This window comes from Megalops cyprinoides, chromosome 4 (assembly GCF_013368585.1).
Source record: "Megalops cyprinoides isolate fMegCyp1 chromosome 4, fMegCyp1.pri, whole genome shotgun sequence".
Classification (NCBI taxonomy): domain Eukaryota; kingdom Metazoa; phylum Chordata; class Actinopteri; order Elopiformes; family Megalopidae; genus Megalops; species Megalops cyprinoides.
The window spans coordinates 25375395-25394434 of NC_050586.1; the positions used below are offsets into that span (position 1 = coordinate 25375395).

A 19040-nucleotide genomic window follows, 5' to 3' on the forward strand; every position below is an offset into this window, starting at 1 on the left:
CAGAGGAGAGTAACAAACTCTGTCAGTCCCTGACCAACTGACCCATCACCATGGAGACGTGCATGCTGACTGAGGCGGGGGATGGGTGATTTAACAGCACAGAAGGGAGATCCATTCAAGGCCTCCTGTGAACAGTGACACAACATCTGATATTGATTCTGCCATCTTTCCTGTGACATATAGGACTATAACACTCTTATGCACTTCTGTTAGTAAATCTGCCTGCAAATAAATCACTTGCAGTGATGTATGCCTTTCCATCCCATTATTTAGTCACCGAACAATGTGCTCTGATGATTCTGGTAATGACGAAGGTGATTATGAAGATGGTAAGGAAGACAGACTGTGTTGCAAAGCTTTTTTGTGGGAAACGTGGTGCACCCTCTAGTGGCAGCAATAGGTATGACACAGTGAACTGGAGCATGTACACTCAGTAACCACTTTATTAGGTACACCTCTCTAATATTGGGTAGGACCCCCCCTTTGCCCCCAGAACGGCCTGAATTCTTCGTGGCATGGTTTCGACAAGGTGCTGGAAACATTCCTTAGAGATTCTGCTCCATGCTGACATGATAGCATCACGCAGTTGCTGCAAATTTGTCGGCTGCACATTCATGCTGCGAATGTGCCGTTCCACCACATCCCAGAGGTGCTCTATTGGATTGAGATCTGGTGACTGTGGAGGCCACTGGAGTACACTGAACTCATTGTCATGTTCCTGGAACCGGTTTGAGATGACGTGTGCTTTGTGGCATGGCACTTTATCCTGCTGGAAGTAGCCATGAGAAGATGGGCAGACCGATGGGTAGACTGTGGTCATAAAGGGATGCACATGGTCAGCAACAATACTCAGGTAGGCTGTGGCATTTAAATGATGCTTAATTGGTATTAAGGTGCCTAATGTGTGCCCAAGAAAATGTTCCCTACACCTTTACACCACCACCTCCAGCCTGAACTGTTGACACAAGGCAGGATGGATCCATGGATTCATGTTGTTTACACCAAATTCTGGCCCTACCATCTGCATGTTGCAGCAGAAATCAAGATTTTTCAGACCAGGCGAGATTTTTCCAATCATCTACCGTCCAGTTTTGATGAGCCTATGCCCACTGTAGCCTCAGGAGACAGGAGTGGTACCCAGAGGGGTCTTCTGTTGCTGTACCCCATCCACCTCAATGTTCAACGTGTTGTATGTTCAGAAATGCTTTTCTGCATAGCACTATTGTAACGTGCGGTTATTTGGGTTACTGTCGCCTTCCTGTCAGCTTGGACCAGTCTGGCCATTCTCCTCTGACCTCTGTCATTGACAAGGTGTTTTCGTCCACAGAACTGTCGCTCACTGGATGTTTTTTGTTTTTCGCACCATTCTCTATACACTCTAGAGACTGTTGTGTGTGACTGTTGAAAATCCCAGGAGATCAGCAATTTCTGAGATACTCAAACCTCCCCGTCTGGCACCAACAATTATCCCACGATTAAAGTCACTTAAATCAGATTTACTACCCAGTCTGTTGTTTGGTCTGAACAGCAACTGAACCTCTTGTCTATGTCTTCATGATTTTATGCATTGAGTTGCTGCCAGATGATTGGCTATTTAGATATTTGCACCAATGAGCAGGTGTACAGGTGTACCTGATAAAGTGGTCACTGAGTGTAGGTGGTCTCTTCTTACATTACATTGCATTTTGTCACTTAGCACTTATCCAGAGCGACATACAAGATGGGAATACATTTAATGTTACATTTACACTTTTGACATCCAGTAGATGCTTTTATCCAAAGTGACCCCAAAACCAAGCATAAAGGGCATCCAATGAAATGACATGAAATGAAACAAGACATCACCATGACAAACACACAAGGCTGAGACACAGCTTGTGTCCTTGAGCTCTAACAAGACTCCTGTCTTTCCAGGTATCTCCTCTACCTGCAGCTGAAGAGAGATGTGTACCACGGCCGCCTGCTCTGTCCGTTCGCAGATGCAGCATATCTGGGGGCATGCATTGTGCAGGGTAAGGCTTCACATCAACCTGTGCCCTCATTAAACATTCTATGTGCACTTATAGCATGGAAATGCATGCTATTCATTTGGTTCAAAATCCTTTATACATATGACCATATATAATTACCTTTATATTCATGAATGATTTTAAGAATGGGAAGGGGAACTCCCAGGTTGGGGGTCCCAGCAGGTCATCCTGGCTAATTGGTAAATCCTCAGATCAGATGAAGGCACCACCACCGGAGGGAGGGGCTTATTCAGGCAGGCTTTCCATGAAGTGTGTGATTGGACACCAAAGATCTCCTGTTATCTGCTGCTCTAATTAACAACAAGAGTGGCCCTTTGTCTCTCGCCTCTGTCTCATTCAGTTTTTAATTAATGCGGTCGGTGGCCGGCCACACTCTAAATGATTTTCTAATGAAGCTGCTGATGTCTGATGCCGGGTATAATATCCCTCCTGTACCAGCTGAATTGGGCGATTACGACCCGGAGGAACACCCTGCAGATTACATCAACGAGTTCAGGCTCTTCCCCAAGCAGACCCACAAACTGGAGAGGAAGATCATGGAGCTCCACAAGACCGAGCTAAGGTAACAGCTGCAGCTCACCAGCAGCTACCACACCTCACCTGTTACATAACATACAGTACCAGTCAAAAGTCTGGATACACCTGATTAAGATAATGGGAAGCATGCATTCAAAGACATTCTGATCTAAAGATGCATGCTTAAATTCTTGAAATTTGTTTGTTAGACAAACTAAACTATAAATAATGAATTTGATGCCATGTATGAATTTCTTTACAATCAATTTATTTGGCTACTTTGAAGAATCTAAACTATAAGATTTGATTTATTTCACACTCTTTTGGTCACTGCATAATTCCATTTGTGTTATTTCTTAGTTTTGATGTATTCACTATAATTCTAAAATGTGGAAAATACTAAAAATAAAGGAAAACCCTTCTATGAGTAGGTATGCCCAAACTTTTGACTGATACTGTGTACCCCAGCTGACAATACCACACCACACCTGTTACATAACATATCCCACCTGGCAAGACCACACTTCACCTTTTACATAATAGATCCCACCTGACAATCACCTGGGGACAACTGCACCTCATGTGACATCCCACCACACCTGGTACCTACAGCACCTCACCTGCTACCTATTGCATGTCACCTGATACTGCTGCACCTGACCTGATAATCTACTGCACAGACCCTGATAAGTATCCTCCAGAATATGATTTAGAGTGATTTAGAGCCTCTAGAGCCACTGTTTCCCAGCATTAGTCTATTGCTTTTTGGATTGCATTCAAAGCGCCAACTGTCTATCACAGAAAGCTGCGTCATGGCTACACTAGCCAGAGAGCACTTTCATTAACTCTGTCTGTATTAGAGCTGTGAGTACCTGTCACCTTCTGCGTTGTCTTTGTGACAGTGACCGGTGACAGTGGCTTTTCCTCTGAGGGGACTAAGAGAATCTCCTATGGACAGGCCTTTGCAAGGTGTCTGCTTTAGTGTCCTGGTTGTCCATGTTGTCATTAGTTTATGTAACATGATATATATGACAATCTATGTGTCCTCCCTACCTCCAGGGGGCAGTGTCCTGCATTAGCAGAGCTTAATCTCCTCCAGAGAGCGCATACATTGGAGACATATGGAGTCGATCCTCATCCCTGCAAGGTACCCTCACTCTTTGTCAGATAATCACCCTTGCAAGGTAACCCCCGTCTATTTGGGATGATCAGGGTTAATCGGAGTCGACAGTGGGGAGAGGTTGTAAATGATGAAATTATCTCTTTGGGATAGTTGCTGAAGGATACTTCACCACACTGATGCTACCTAGCAGCACTGTAATACTGCAGACCTGTACCATAGTGGTACTGTAATACTGCAGTACCATAGCAATGTAGTCCTATTGTGATGTAGTAGTGTAGTCAAATTTTGTTGTCAAATCATTACTGTAGTTCTGTTGTGCTTTAGTATTATAGCGGTGTTGTGCTTTAGTACTGTAGTACAGTAGCACTCATAATTAAGATACTAGTAAGCACTGGTAAGAGACAGTTGTTTGTTGATTTTTGCATGGTCTGTAATAACTCTATAAATAGGTCTTCCAGGACTCAATGACTTGGTTTCCAACATAAATTTCTTTGTCATTACACTGTCCTCTTGACTCCTGGGGTAATGAATATTAATGTTATTTGATCATTATTATTAATGTTATCCATTGCACAGCTGCAGCTGAAAGGTCAGCGGATGTGAGCTGCGCATGGTGGCAGTGATAGATGCTCTGCTCTTAAAGGACTCGGCTATTCCTGTGCATGACTATACATGTGCTGATTAATACAATTTTTCATTTCATGTGTGAGAATATTTCTTTATAGCTAACAAACATCACAAAGAGAGAGAGAGAGAGAGAGAGAGAGAGACAGGCATGGTTTTACACTAGTACAGAGGTAATAACTAGAGCACAAGAGAACAAGAGGATGGTCAAAGATGCACTAAAACCTAGCTATAAATTTTACTGAATATAAGTGGATGTAAGCAGTGTGATGTAGGTGAGCTCTGTGTGAGGTAGACTGCACTCTGTGTCTGCAGGACTTCACAGGATCCACAGCATTCCTGGGGTTCACTGCTACAGGCTTTGTGGTCTTCCAGGGCAACAAGAGGATCCATCTACTGAAATGGTAACCTCTGGGTGGAGGCATTTTTACAGTAATATGAGGAAGTGTAGCACTATCAGATACTCCACGCACACAGTTACAGTATCTTTATTGTTGTTGTTCTAGGGCCGATGTAAGCAAACTGAAATTTGAAGGAAAAACATTCTACGTGATTGGTGTTCAGAAGGAGGTAAGCAATTAATGAGCTTTCATAAACACTGAGGACTGAGGGTCTTCACTAACACTCACTCACTTCATTAAGGGCTCTTTGAGGTGGTGTGTTGTGTAGGAGACTGTGTTTCATTCTGTTGATACTTAAGAGATAAACAGTGATAAGGTGCCCTTTAAAGTGTGTTTCACTACCATCCAGCAGGTTTTCCCAGGTCTGTTTAAACCACTTAAACTTACCACTCACTCAGGCCTGATCTGCTTGCATTTAGGTACTGGATAATGGTTGTCTCAGGGGGTTAGTCACTCAGGCCTGAACCAGTTCCTTTTGGGTACTGGATAATGGATAATGGCTGTGTTAGGGGGTCATTAGGGCATCATGTGTTTGTGGTCAGTAAGCGGTTTGTATATGGTCTATGTGCTTGTGGTCAGTATGCAGTTTGTGTGTGGTCTTCATGTTTGTGGTCAGTAAGCGGTTTGTATGTGGTCAGTAAGCAGTTTGTGTGTGGTCTACATGCTTGTGGTGAGTAAGTGGTTTGTGTGTGTTACAGATCTTCTTCAAGGGCAGGATACACTGTCAAACGCTGGTGGGTTTGCCCCCTGACATCACCAATGCTTTCACTGACCAGTGATGTCATCAAAAAGCGCAGATTCAGAGCCCCAAGGCCTCAATCTTCCAAACCGATAACTTCACATGTAGAAAGCTAAAACTAGGCCTTGACAGGAGCTGTATCTGTGCTAAGTGTCTGAGTTCTGAGGTTTTTCTTCCAGTGCTTTGATGAAGGCTGCACAGAAATACTGGGTGAAGTTACCCCACCATGTAAACACTCCTGGTTTGACTCCTCTCTAGACTTGGGGGGGGGGTACAGTCGAAGCAGGGGCCCCCTCCCAGCCTTGGTAGCTCCCTTAATGACCAGCAGGGCTGTTTGTACGGTATGAAGGGCTCTGAATCTGTGCGTTTGCTGTATCTGCCATGTGCTGAGCTCACCCAGCGTTTGACACGGCTGTTATAATTCCTCCCTGCATCTCTCCCAAATCCCTCTATCATCATAGAAAAACTCCATTCAAAATCACTGTGCGGGCAAAATGCCAGCAGCATTACCACTACCTGTCTCGCCTGCTGGATTTAGCATGTGAAGAATGTCATCATTGTCTGGCTTCTGTTGTGAGCTCTTCACTGAAATCATTTATATTTGTGTCTCTGCTTCTCTTCTCTGTGTACATGTCCATCGACGGTGAGTATGAACCATGCCATCCGCCCACGCCTGAAGAACATCACCGTTCTTCGTGTCTCTGCCGTGTGACCCTCTGTTTTAATAAGTGTAATAAGCACATGTATAATAAGCACACACTTGTAATAAGCACTTATGTGTAATATGCACACACGTGTTTGCATCCGGTGCAGAGTCCATGTTGATCCTGATGGAGTTAGCCCTTCTGTCCCACAGCTAAAGGCCCTGATCCCAGAGACCACTCCGAAAGGCATGCCGCACTTTTTGAAATTGTCACTTTGGTGACTGCGTCTGAACTTTCAAAAAGAGCAGGGCAGCCTTCCTGTGTGTCCGTGATCACATGCACACACACTGCCCCCTCCCTCTGCATAGGTTCCCCGCCCGAGAGCACAGTGATAAGTATTTGCTGAAGACCAGGGCGTGGGGCACAGGAGTGCTGCTTCCAGGTGCCTGCCCCTGCCCTCCAATCAGAGGCCGAGTTTAACCTGCTAAAATAGCCTTTGAATTGTCTGTGCTTCCCTAGTGCAGCATTATCTGTGGTGACATGTGGCACTAGAGACCTGTGCTCTTTCACCCAGATAAGCTCTCACATAGTGTCACACTAATGAACAAGGCCTCCCTCAGGACTTCCACTCCCTTCCACAGGCTCCTGCACTGTAGCTGTGACCTCTCTCCACCAAGCTGTGCCTCACACACACACACTCCTTCCGTCTCATTCTGTCTCTCTCTCGCACACACTCTTCATCTCTCTGTCTCTGTCTCCTTCTGTAACTTCAGAAGAAACTGGTGTTGACGTTCCACACTTCCACACCGGCTGCCTGCAAACACCTGTGGAAATGCGGTGTGGAGAACCAGGCATTCTACAAGTGAGTTCCCCCTCCCCCACCCCACCCCCACCCCCACTATAGGCAGCATGTACCTGGATAACTCATCTACACCTTTGTCCACATTACACTTCATTACATTACATTCATTTGGCACACACTCTTAACCAGAGCGACTTCCAGCACAAAAGAACAGCCGTGTATCTGTTCACACAATCCGAAACACATTGTGATACTACACATAAAACAAACAGCAGCCACATCCTCAGGTTCTGTGTACAGTCAGGTCGTATCTGTGCTCCATATGTAGATCAGAAGCTGAGGTTGTTCCATAAGGGGAATGCAGCCATGTGCACAAACCTAATTACTCTAATTACAAGTGCTGAACACCGGGAGACCATTCATAAGGACCTGCCACTCACAGATGTTGATTCAGGAACATAAACCGGCCTCCATCTAGGCTGGAGGATTGGATTCCAAGTGACCTCGGTGTGGCATTGTCTTTCTGCCAGCTTGTTTTGACCAGAGCTCTTTAATTAATTGTAAATGTCAGCCAATCAGTGGCGGGTATGCACAGTACCAGTGGGACAGGGGAATGCTGGTGGCAGAGGCACATGGCGAGCACTGGAACAGCAGGAACATACAGCTTGTTTGAAAGGCTCGGTCTGCTTTAAAAGCCATGCTTTGTCACTAACTCCATTTGTGAATTTTCCTTCTTCATCAGATGTGCAAAGTCCAGCCAAATAAGGACAGTGACCAGTGGCAATGTGTTTTTCAAGGGCAGCAGGTTTAGATACAGGTAAGATGCCATTTTAAGCAGACATGTATGCAGGTACAGAACAGTCAGTCTCTGTTTGGGATGTTGCATTATTGTGGCTCTCAGGGTTTTCCTTACCTCTACAGGATGACTGTTCTTAGCCATGGTCCAACTAGAGACTTCCCAGAGGCATGTCTGACAGACAGGACAGTAACCAATCAGACATCTTGACATCAGACATCATTAAATGGAAGTGCAGAGTGCAAAAGACTAAACAAGTTGGCTTGATCCTTTCCAGACCGTGATGCTAGCAGCACAGGCTTATATATTACACCTGAATCACACCTGGCAACAAGCATTGCTGTCTTGAAAAGAGATGCATTCCTGTGCACATGCATACATACACATAGAATGGTCCATGACCGTAATGCTCATGTGTTATGATTTAAAGGTTTACAGCCAAAGTAATCACCAAGACCAAAGTTATATAGATTCAAACCATGGTTACTATTTACATTCATCCATGATTGTATCTTGGAGACAATGCCATTTGCATCACGGTCACAGAATGTTTGCTCGTCTTTCTGCAGCGGACGAGTAGCGAAGGAAGTGATAGAAGCCAGCTCCAAAATCCAGCGGGAACCACCAGAGGTGCACAGGTGGGAAACAGCTCCTTTTACAGCTCTTAGAATCCTGACTGAAACACTGTCATACGTGAGGAAGGACCAGCGGGAGTAACAGGACAATGATCTTGAGGGTGAAAATGAATTTTTGAAGCTTAAAAATGCAATATAGAGATTTCAGAGGGAATACTTAAAGACCCATCAAAGGGCCAGGTAAAGCTCACCTGTGTTTCAGGTCCAACTTCGCCCAGAGCAAGAGCTTCAACTCCCTGAGCAACAAGCACCTGATCATGAACATGGAGCCCCTGCTGCCAGCTCTGCCGGGCCCCATTGAGAGCGACGATGTCTCTGCAGATGGTGGTGAGCAAATTGCTTTTCATGGAGTACCTGTCTGACCCTTTCATATGTGCGAAAGATGAGATTCCGCTTCATGCTGCACCACTATATGGGTGTGATTGTGTAGGCCTCAGGTCTTCATGCATTTCCTGGCGTGCACTACAGTTCTGTGATGTGATGTGATAGTTTAGGCTGTGGTTCTACACGCCTGGGATGGTTTAGGTTGTGGTTCTCCATGTGTGTTGGTTTAGGCTGTGGTTAGACTACATGCCCCCGACAGCAGGCCTGTGAAATCAAAGCAGCTGATGCCAGGATTTCATCCCCAGGGCCTTGAACGAGCAGCCCCAATCAGGAGTTAAAATTACTCTTCTGATCTGCCCTGCAGGGAGACCACGCATGAGGCCATGACATCACGGAAACTCCCAGAGCCCTGCTGCCACCAGCTGGGGGGTTAACTTTAATGCAGACTTAATTAGCAGTCTTTACTGCGCAGAGAGCCGAGGGGCCACACACTCGAGAGCAGCTGCATCAGTAGCCACACAGACGCTGCTCACTGCTGTTCGTTCCCAGTGCTTTCCTCAACATCCCTCTCTCATGTACAGTTCATTACACTGGAGTGGGAGCCTTCACGTTTTGGTGAAGGTGATTGGTCAGTTATTGGTATTTGGCAAAGGTGATTGGTCAGTAGAGTATGGATTTGTGTCCTTGACAGGCCAGTGTGGGGTCTTGATCAGTGTAAATGAGCACCCTTCTGGACCTAAGACGGGCAATGGGAGGGTTTTGGGGGATGGGGTAAGCTAGTTTTCCTTTCTGGGAAGGGAAATGCCTCCCTCCCCATGCCACCCTCTTGCTCTGTCCCACATTTCCCACCCATGGCCTTTCCTCTGGGGGGCTTTAGGACCCTCACTAAGCACAGCTGGAAACCTGAACTCTCTGCTCTCCTTACTGAATCTTTCATCCATCATGCTCAGTGAGGTTTCACCATGCCCAGCTCTCTCTGTGCTCAAATCCCCACTAAACTCCGCCTCTTTTGGAATGCTACATTATCACATCCCCCACACTCTGTTCAGTCTATTCATAGTCTGCTACGTGCCCACCTTTCTGCTCTGACTATTTAAAATGTTTTTAAAAAATCAATTTAATTTTGGCTCAGGTTCAGCAGGCTGTCAGTCAGGTCTTTTTAGTATGTCACTTTTGCTCTGAGACTAAGCTGTAGTGAATGAGGGTGACCACATGTCCCAGCTCTTAAAAGGGCAGTGTCCTATTTCAGCCACATTTCAGCTGACTACTGCATTTCTCTGTAATAAACACAGTCAACACTCCATTATCTGTACATGTAGCTGTAGCAAGGATAAGAAGTGAAATGATATTATGTACTTGTTTTTGACCTTTTAAATTTACAGATAACATTTAACATCAAATAACTTCAGAGACGCTGGAGAGCTAGCTCACATCCTTTTTAGGTGCTGCATACAGAACTTTGTGTGTCACATATGATACGTGATACAAGGTAAATGAATTAGCATTACCTAATAAATCATATCATGTCTTACTTAGTTAAAGGTAGCTTGCTAGTTTGAATGACTTGTGGACTTGTGGATTGCACCAATCCTTTATGTCAATGAGTGGAGAGACTGAAAAAATGGATTTTAAAAGAATTCATGTAAATATGCACGTAATTATCAGGCCGTGATAATCCATGGAGAGTCTCTGTTGTGCAACAGAAAAGACCGTTTTCATAAAAAGCAGCACACAGCTGAGCTCTGAAAGGCGGAGGATTGCTAAAGCACCACTTTGGCATGCCACTGCCCCCTGCTGGAGAAGCGTGTTCCTGCGCTGAGGCATATCAGGGCTCTTTCTGCTGCTGCACTTTTCCTCTTGACTCACACATATTGACAGATTATGATCCCGCTGGGAAATGCAGTGCTGTGGCCTCCATTACCGCCTGCCTGGCAGTGCTGTGTGTTAGCCACAGCCCTCCACACCCTGCCCTATCTCTCTGCGCTGAGGGGCCCGCTCTGGAACGTGTCTTCCAGTAATCAGAGGGGAGATTATGCAGGCCTAGCTCTGGGACAGGATAGATATAAATAACTGGTTGCATTTGGACTGATCCGGTCCCTAATGCCCTATCTGCATTAACGCCTCAAGGGGGGACTCCTGGAATCTGATTGGTGCAGGGGGTGGGGGGCCGGCCCCCATCTTAAGCCGGGCCTGGCAGAAAGGTCACTGCGCTGGGGCGACCCGGGCAGTCGGGGCGGAGAGGGGCCGGGGGAAGCGGGCGATATGATCGGGGCGCTGGAGGAGACGGCGGAGGGCGTGAAGGAGATGGAGGGGAACGGGGTTGAGCTGAAGGAGAGGGCAGACGCACTGCGCTGCCAGGTGAAGATCACCACCAAGCAGAGCCTGCAGCTGCGTATGGCTAACTACACGGCCAGGGACGTGTATGTGCGTCTGCTGGAGCACGGGACCCGCATCTCCGGAACCGGTACCTAACCCTGACAACCGCGCAGCTGCCCTATAACACTCCCACCCATTGCTGCGCATGCCTGTGTGTGGAAGTATGTGCAAGTGTGTTTGTGTGTGTGTGTTTGTTTGTGTGTTTGTGTGTGTGTGTGTGTGTGTGTGTGTGTGTGTGTGTGTTTGCTTTTTTGGATCTGTGTGAGAGAGGCAGAATACTCACTCCTCACATCATCAGGTTGCTGGTTGAATGAATTCTGGCTGTACACTCAGTTTGATGTTCACTGTTACTTTCGCTGTGTGATGTCATACAAACACTGGCAGGGCTGGATTTTGACTGGTCTGGGACGTTTGACTGCTGTGGAAATAAGAATAGAGTGGAACAAGTCATGATCATTAAACTGACATCCTTCCTTAAAATCAGTTGTGCATTGTGGGCAAACTGAGCAGCACTATGTTGTGAGTAAAGTGTGAGGAGCAGAATATTGTGTGTTAATTGCTCTCATTTCATTCTGAATGGTTTGAATTTTAGTAGAATGTAGTGGCTAGGGGAAGTCTAACACTGAGGAGAGACAGAGAGACTGATTCTACAAAAAATGCCACAGCTACAGTATACTATTAAAATGGGCTTTTTTCAGTTGTTTGTATTTAATGGGGTATGTATTTTTGCAACTTTCAGAAACATTTTCATTGTGGGTTGAGTGAATAATGAGGAGGGGTCCTGTTCTTTGGGTTTGGTGTGTGTGACAGTTTGTAGGTTTAAATGGCCGAATCTGTGAGCTAGCCCTCTTGCTTTGTGACCTCTCTGTTACCACCCCTCATGAGGTCATCCCACACAGCCAGCCATTGTTGACTTTGGCTGTTTCTATAGCAGCCATCCCCGACAGTTCCAGAGCAGTTGTTCTCTGTGTTCCTGCTTGCTGATGCAGCTGTTGCCATAGTTACAGTGTTTCTGGTGCGGATTTTCACATCTGATTCTGTGTGTGAAATGGTTTCACGGTTGCCTCCAGAGGAACGCCTCTGCGATTGATGTGTTTGAATCTGGTCTCACTGTTTGCTCTCTGTCAGAGCCAATGTGCTCGGGGTGCAGAAACCTGAACCTCTGCGATTTCCAGGTTCTGAGCAGCACAATTCAGTAAGAAGTAATAAAATAATAAATGGTCTCAGAGGATTTTCACAGTTTGCTTTTATTTATATCACAATTTCAGCATCAACCCTGCCTTTCTCAAGGTATTAAAATATGCAGGGGAGTACAACTGTGAAACACCAGTTGACATCATTATTCATCATATTACTGTTATTAAACATTGGTGAAAACAACATATTACGTATGGCTATGAAATACAATTACAAGGATGACAAAATTCAAACTGGTCGGAGTCAAAATGCAGCAACAAATGAAATAACAAAATTAGTAATCAGGTTATTTAATTTGTTGGGTCTAATTAGTTCCAATTAAATAGTAACATCACAGAAGTGACAGCATACCAAAGTCAGCGTCACAGGAGTGTCGGTCTAGCTTGGTCCTGGTGTCTTCATGCACCAGCCTAAGGCTGCTCTATCTTTAGCAGCTGTGGTCATGTCAGTGACATTCGAACACTCCTCTGAAGACAAAGCTGCAGGGCTACCATGACTCTGCCCTGAGAGGGCTATGCTAGTGTCCGTAAAGTGACCCCAGGGTGGAGCTGTGGAAGAACCACAGACCTATCCATCATTAATAAACCCACTTGTGGGGGAGAGTGACGTCCAGCTAAGCAGGGCTCATTTTGAAATACTTAATGAAGCCTCTTTTCTATGTTTCTCTCTTTTACCATAGGTCTCTCTTTGGTGTGAAATGCATGAAAGTGACTGGGTACTTTATCCTGGTTGTAATTTAGTGAAATGTTCTGGCCAGCTGCCATAAGTGAGCTGCCGTTCATATTCAGCTTAAAGTCCTGTTTCAAAATATTTGGTTTGACTGGGCAGAGAAGCCCGCCCTCACAGAGAAGTGGTCTTATTTTGGCATGTTTCTTCCTAAAAAGGCTGTCCCCTCCCTTTCTCTCTCTTTCTCTAGGCCTGCTCGCCCTCAAGGACTCTGTGCACCTGTCGCCCCTAAAGCCACCTGGCCTGCAGGTGGGGCTGGGAGAGGAGGCAGGCGACATCTTCACCGCAGCAGAGCAGGGCGGGGTCGACCCCATGGCGAAGGAGCGGTCAGCGTGCGCAGAGCAGGAAGATGAGGAGGAGGAGGAGGAGGAAGAGGAGGGTGGAGCACTGACCATCTCGGAGCTGATGTACAATCCCTGCGCCAGCATGCTGCCGACGCCCGTGGAGGACGGGGGCGGCGTGGACCTGCTGTTCGAGAGCCCGGTGAAGCTGCTGCGTGAGCTGCACGCGGACCGCGAGCTGCAGGAGGAGCTGGAGGCGGAGAGGGAGAGGCAGCGCGCCCAGGAGGCGGAGATGAGGGAGGTGCAGAGGATGCTGGGTAGCGGGATCCGGCTGCTGACGGGGAACGCGCAGCTGAACGCCTGCATGCGCAGCTTCGCCCGCCTCCTGGCCGTCGGGCTCGGCCTGCTCCTCGTCCTGCTGCCCCTGCTCCTCGTTCTGCTGGAATCCGACATCGACGTCTCCTTCCTGCACGACATCCGTCAGACACCCGAGTTCCAGCAGTTCCACTACGAGTACTACTGCCCGCTGCGCCGCTGGCTGCTCTGTAGGCTACAGGCTGTCATGGAGAAGCTCAGCGGGGACTGAGGAGGGAGGGAGTGCAGTCTCCCATCTCCAAACACAGAAAACACCAACAGTCAACACAACTACAACCACACTGCTGCGGGCGGGGGACTGGGGGGGGCTCTCATCCGCAGCTTATGTCTGGGGTTCCGATGGTCAGAGATTATCACCTGTCCTTTCGCTCGGACACGCTCTGTATGGTAAATGAAAGCGCTAGCTCCAGATTCGCAATGCAAAAGTCTTAATATGCGGTTCGCAAATGCTGCATTAGTTGGGTTCATCATATTGATTTTTGGCACCTGAGGTAAATGACTGGTTCCAAGAGGAATTAGAAAGAGTTTGAGAGAGAGGACAAGGGCTGGACACAGAGGAGAGGAAAGGAGGGAAGTAAGGAGGGTGAGCTGTGATGGGCTGAGAGAGATTCTGATTAGGTTTCACTGTAACTGTGCTGTGAGAATCAGGTAGAACTGTGTACGGAGGCCAGAGGATCAGGCAAATGACTATAGCTCTGACTGTTCACGTTTAAGAGAAAAATGTCCTTTCAGAAATCCGTTACACTAGATATGTATTATCTAGATTAGCTAACAGTCCATAAACTACTGCCTGACAGCCTCTCTGTTAACATTATGGTATTTTAGCAATACCGATATTACACGATTAGACAATATCACAATCACGCAGAGTTTAATCAGGAAATTAGCATAGAATCGCCTCGTTATTTTACCATTACGAGCATTGACTACGTGACCCATTTAACAGGAAGAGCACAGTACCAAACACCCCAATCTTAATTTAAAAACCCTGATGAAAAAAGAAAATACCAAGCCACAGCCTATAGATATATGTATATTTAAAAATAAAAATGCTGTTTTTAATGTTTTGTACATTTTTATGTAATACAAGTATTTCAGGAATTTTTCAGTCAGAAAATCTACTTTAACTTATTTAAAGGTGCGGATTTGTTGAAGACAGGGGTATAGGGAAAAGCAAGCTATTTTTAATGTATACTTTTCTGTTACCTGATCGGGTAGCACCTGTGGGTTTCTTAGCACAATCTTTTAAGCTGCAGATATGGTTTTTGAGTAATGGATGCCATTACAGAAAACGTTGCAAATGTAAATGTTGAAATTCAGTTAAAACGTGTTTAGTGTGTTAAAAACGACTCCATGCGCAAAACTATCAGGCCCCCTTTGGTTGGGTTCCAGTTCAATGCCATCTGTCCCCAGTCTATGACAAGGATACACTGGTTCTGTTGTGTGAAAAATCATGCTTGTACTTTGATGGTGTGATCTCAGGCCATTGAGCATGTCTGGAGGATTGGACTGTGCCAGACTATGCACACATTATAAGAGGCAGAGTTTTGACTGCACGTCATCATATGACTAAAGGTACTAGGGGTGGGATGGGGGCCTCTCTGTGTTGTGTTCCTGTAAGGGAGTAATATGAGGCCTCTCTGTGTTGGGTTCCTGTGTGTGGGAGTGGAGTAAGACCTTGCTATCTTGGGGTCCTGTGAGGGATTGGGGTGAAGCCTCTCTGCGTTGGGTTCCTGTGTGTGAGAGTGGTGTGGGGCATCTCTGTGTTGGGTGTTTGCGTGAGGGAGCAGGTAAGACTTTGCTGTCTTGGGCACAGTCTTGCAGGAAGGGCTGCAAATCATTAGCGTTCTGACTCAGCATCCCAGGGCAGCAGCTGGGCCGCAGGCAGCTGCCTCAGTGTGCATAAAACAACAGTATCCTCTGCCTAACCTTACAGAATGGTTATGTGCCCTCTTCTTTATCACATCAGTCATATTCATAGTCTGACCCTTCAACAGTGAGGTCTAATCAGTGGGTACACTTTGACATTAAGAACAAACCCATGCATCACAGTCTCTCTGGCACCCATCCTGTATTAGCCTGAGATTGGGGTGTTGCTGTCTGTGCAGTGTTGTCACATCCATATATTCATGTTTAAGCTAAACAAATATTCAAGATGAACCCAGGACACTGTAACTAGTGTATCATTGTAATGTAAAAACAAGATATTCTTTCAGCTTATACTATGTACTGTATATAAATGTGCATAGGCAACACCAGGGGGTTTCTGCAGAAATGCTGCCATGAGTCTGCTGCCGTGGTCCCCTTGCTGGGCCAGCCTGCAAAGCAACTGGTTCCAGTGAAGCTGCACTCGCACTTTGAGCTGAGGGTCACTGTCACTCCCAGAGATCTGAGCGCAGACTGGCCCCAGGAGAGAGAGAGATGTAACCAGCACACACACACACACATACACACATACAAACACACATATATAAACATGTGCACATACACACACATATGCACACCAAAACTTACATGCATAAGCACACATATGTATCCATGCACACAGACATGCTCCATGTAAATCTGATTTTCCTTCACGTGCCAGCTGATGAAATACCACTGCATAGGGGAACTTGGCGCATATTTTCCTGTAGAGTATTATCAAGCTTTTATCTGCATGCATATACATGTAAATAGTGCCATTTGAGATGGCCTGTAGAGAACTGTACCGTCTCCCACGTAAAAAAAAAAAAAGAAAACACATCATACATCTTATTCATTTGCATGGCTTCCATATATAAAATATAAACAAAATCAACACGCTTGACTTTTTTGTGTGTGTCGTGGAAAAGGCCTCTACCTTCTGTTTTCAGATTACATTTTTGTATCTCCAAGGACTACCTGTAAGAAAAAGCCACAGTGCTGTCCATCAAACACACACCATTCTAAACAGGTGAACACAAAGGCGTGACACCCTACAATTAAAATTCTCTTCATGCCAGTTCGCATGCACACATTTTGGTCTGAATCTGAGATGAAAGGATAGTAAAAGTGTTCACCTGTTTCAGAGGATGTGCTGTAAAATCCAGTGTATGAGTCATACCTATGTATTAGTTTCTTCCCATGAATCTTGGTAAGCTTCAGTCACCCTGAAAGCCACAGTACACTACTGGTGTATTGGTCCCTCCTTGTCTTACTTATGGGCTCCTGGGAACATTCAGTCTCCATGCGCTGATTTTACACTGCTTCTCTCTATGAAATCAAATATGCTAAAATGTATCAATGTGTATTATTAATGCAGCTGCTTAAGTCATTTAACATGTTAGCCATGAATTCCTACCTTAACCTTAAAGTTACTACATTCATAAAGACATTTGAAAATGCTATGACATTCTGTATAGCTGACAAGCAGAAACCCGATGGCCAGACCAAACAATTATCTACACTCCCATACATTTTGGGTTTTTGTAACCTTTGTTTTATATTGCATTTTAACACATAGCACGGCATAGGAAAAACTTTATTTTTTCATTGATTTCACTGCTTTAAGTGTTTAAGGTATTTGAAACAAGTGGCCAAATTATAATTTACAGTAACAAATTGCAGTGAATGCGGTGTGGCGCTGGAGAGGCTCATGCCATTGTCCTGCACTTTCATTGTGAACAAAATAAATGAAAGCTGTTTTAAAGTGATGTCACCCTTGTCATGTCCCATGTGAACATATTTTGACTGACAGAACAATGCAAACTCTTTAATGACCTCACCATAGTATGGGCAGAGGTGTATATGCAAAGTGTGGATCAGGAGCTGGTGAAGAGAGAAGGACTCTTTTATTTGTGTATTTTAGTTGTTGAATGGGCATGTATAGTGATTACAGATTGTGTTGGCACGATAACAGCGTTTCTTTCTGTAGCTGTTTGTTATCAGTTCATAGGACTTTGTTGTTATAAGTTTGTAGAAGATTTTGTCGTTTGACCTGTTTTAAATTCAACTCTGGGAGGAATTGGAAAAAAAAAGTTCCTGTATGGACCGATCAGTGCTGGAACATTAAGCCTTATGAACTTTGTAAAGTGAATTTTGAATGTTTGTATGTTCAAACAAAATATGGATTGTTTTATATGTTAGTACTGCCACAATAAAACCCCAAATTAATATATATTGAAAACGTTGGTGTCTAGCTGAATTATTACAAAAAAAAAAAAAAAAAAAAGTGTTTCCCTGAAAATTGTAGATAATTAGCCTGATTTTATAATAGGCATTTACAGTACAGAATTTGTTAATTCCAGGCGGATTCATTTTTCTTACGGAAGGAGCTAACGTTAGGTCTAGTTGGTAAACTGTCTCAAAGCAACCCCACTTGAAAGAACCTACAAACGGAAGAAACAAGCAACCTAACCTTTTTTGTGTCCCACACACACGTATCAGTCATGCTTCCTACTCAAGTTCATCAGAAACGAAGGGGACCTTTTTAAATTTTGCTATGTACATTACAAAATGGTTGATATATGCGCAGGAATTTCGGACGTTCAGAAGATTTCCGGGTTTTAAGGGTGTACCGTTTCCATAGTAACAGTTGGTAAATTAGACGCGGGGAGAGGATGGCGCTTGAGCAAACTGCAGTTCTTTCGGTATGTCCCGATTTTGAATGTCAGGGTTGTGATGCTAACAATAGTGAAATAAGGTAAATTCTTTAACAAAACCGTTTTAAATAATGAATAAATAACAGTTGCGTAGAATTTTAGTTTGCGCGTTAGCAAAGTGGCATGCTGTAGCTATGTAACTATCCAACTTTATTTTGTTCTCCGTGTCTTTCTTCTGAACGTTAGCTAGCAAGCCAGCTAGCTAGAGCCAGTTAGTTATCGATAAAGTAACGTTACTTAGCGGAAATACTGACTCACCATTTTTGTACTGTTAGAAACCAAGGTAAGCTATGCTACTATATCAGTGTGTTGATGAAAGGATTGAGTGCAGATGAAATTCGGTCAGTGATATTTCCTAGTCTGTTGCTGGACAGGAGTGAGCTATCTCACGTATGACCTCACTTTATAGCCAAGGTGGACTGAGAATACGTTATTATTTCAAAAACGTTTTGTTTGTTATCTGATTGACTATATAATAAATGCAGGGTTGGCAATATGATAAAAAGCGGGTGTGAGATGTTGGATGTTGTGTGCTGTGATAAAAATCAATGAGGCAAAGTTTTCTGCTACAGAATCAATAACATACCTTGCTCTGATTTCCTGACACACAACCCTGCAAGGTCAGATCTCCAATAAGTGATAGTCTTGATAATTTGCAGATCAGTGTATCGACTCAAAACAGCAGCACCAGAAGATAATATCATCACTATATAAGGAGGCCAGAAAACAGGCATTTGGAAATTTGTGGGGCTGAAATTGTGGGTCTGAAACTGTGGGTTTGGTCAGGTGAGAGATTAGCCCACTGGAATGGGCCTGAAAGGGAGTGTGA

General features: G+C 45.0%; 1 protein-coding gene across 2 annotated transcripts in view; it reads left to right on the forward strand.

Annotated features, from left to right (window-relative positions):
• Positions 1-14603, forward strand: part of frmd3 (FERM domain containing 3) — a 40530-nt gene extending 25927 nt beyond the window's left edge. The window contains exons 5-15 of one of the 2 annotated variants that reach the window (XM_036527842.1): positions 1915-2012; positions 2469-2592; positions 3606-3693; positions 4609-4697; positions 4800-4863; positions 5393-5428; positions 6851-6939; positions 7622-7696; positions 8245-8313; positions 8513-8637; positions 13124-14603. In XM_036527842.1, coding sequence (XP_036383735.1) covers positions 1915-2012; positions 2469-2592; positions 3606-3693; positions 4609-4697; positions 4800-4863; positions 5393-5428; positions 6851-6939; positions 7622-7696; positions 8245-8313; positions 8513-8637; positions 13124-13800 — 1534 coding nt within the window. In that variant the 3' untranslated portion in view covers positions 13801-14603. The remainder of the gene's footprint in view (positions 1-1914; positions 2013-2468; positions 2593-3605; positions 3694-4608; positions 4698-4799; positions 4864-5392; positions 5429-6850; positions 6940-7621; positions 7697-8244; positions 8314-8512; positions 8638-13123) is intronic. The other variant, XM_036527843.1, reaches the window with a different exon arrangement.
• The last annotated feature ends 4437 nt before the right edge of the window (positions 14604-19040 follow it).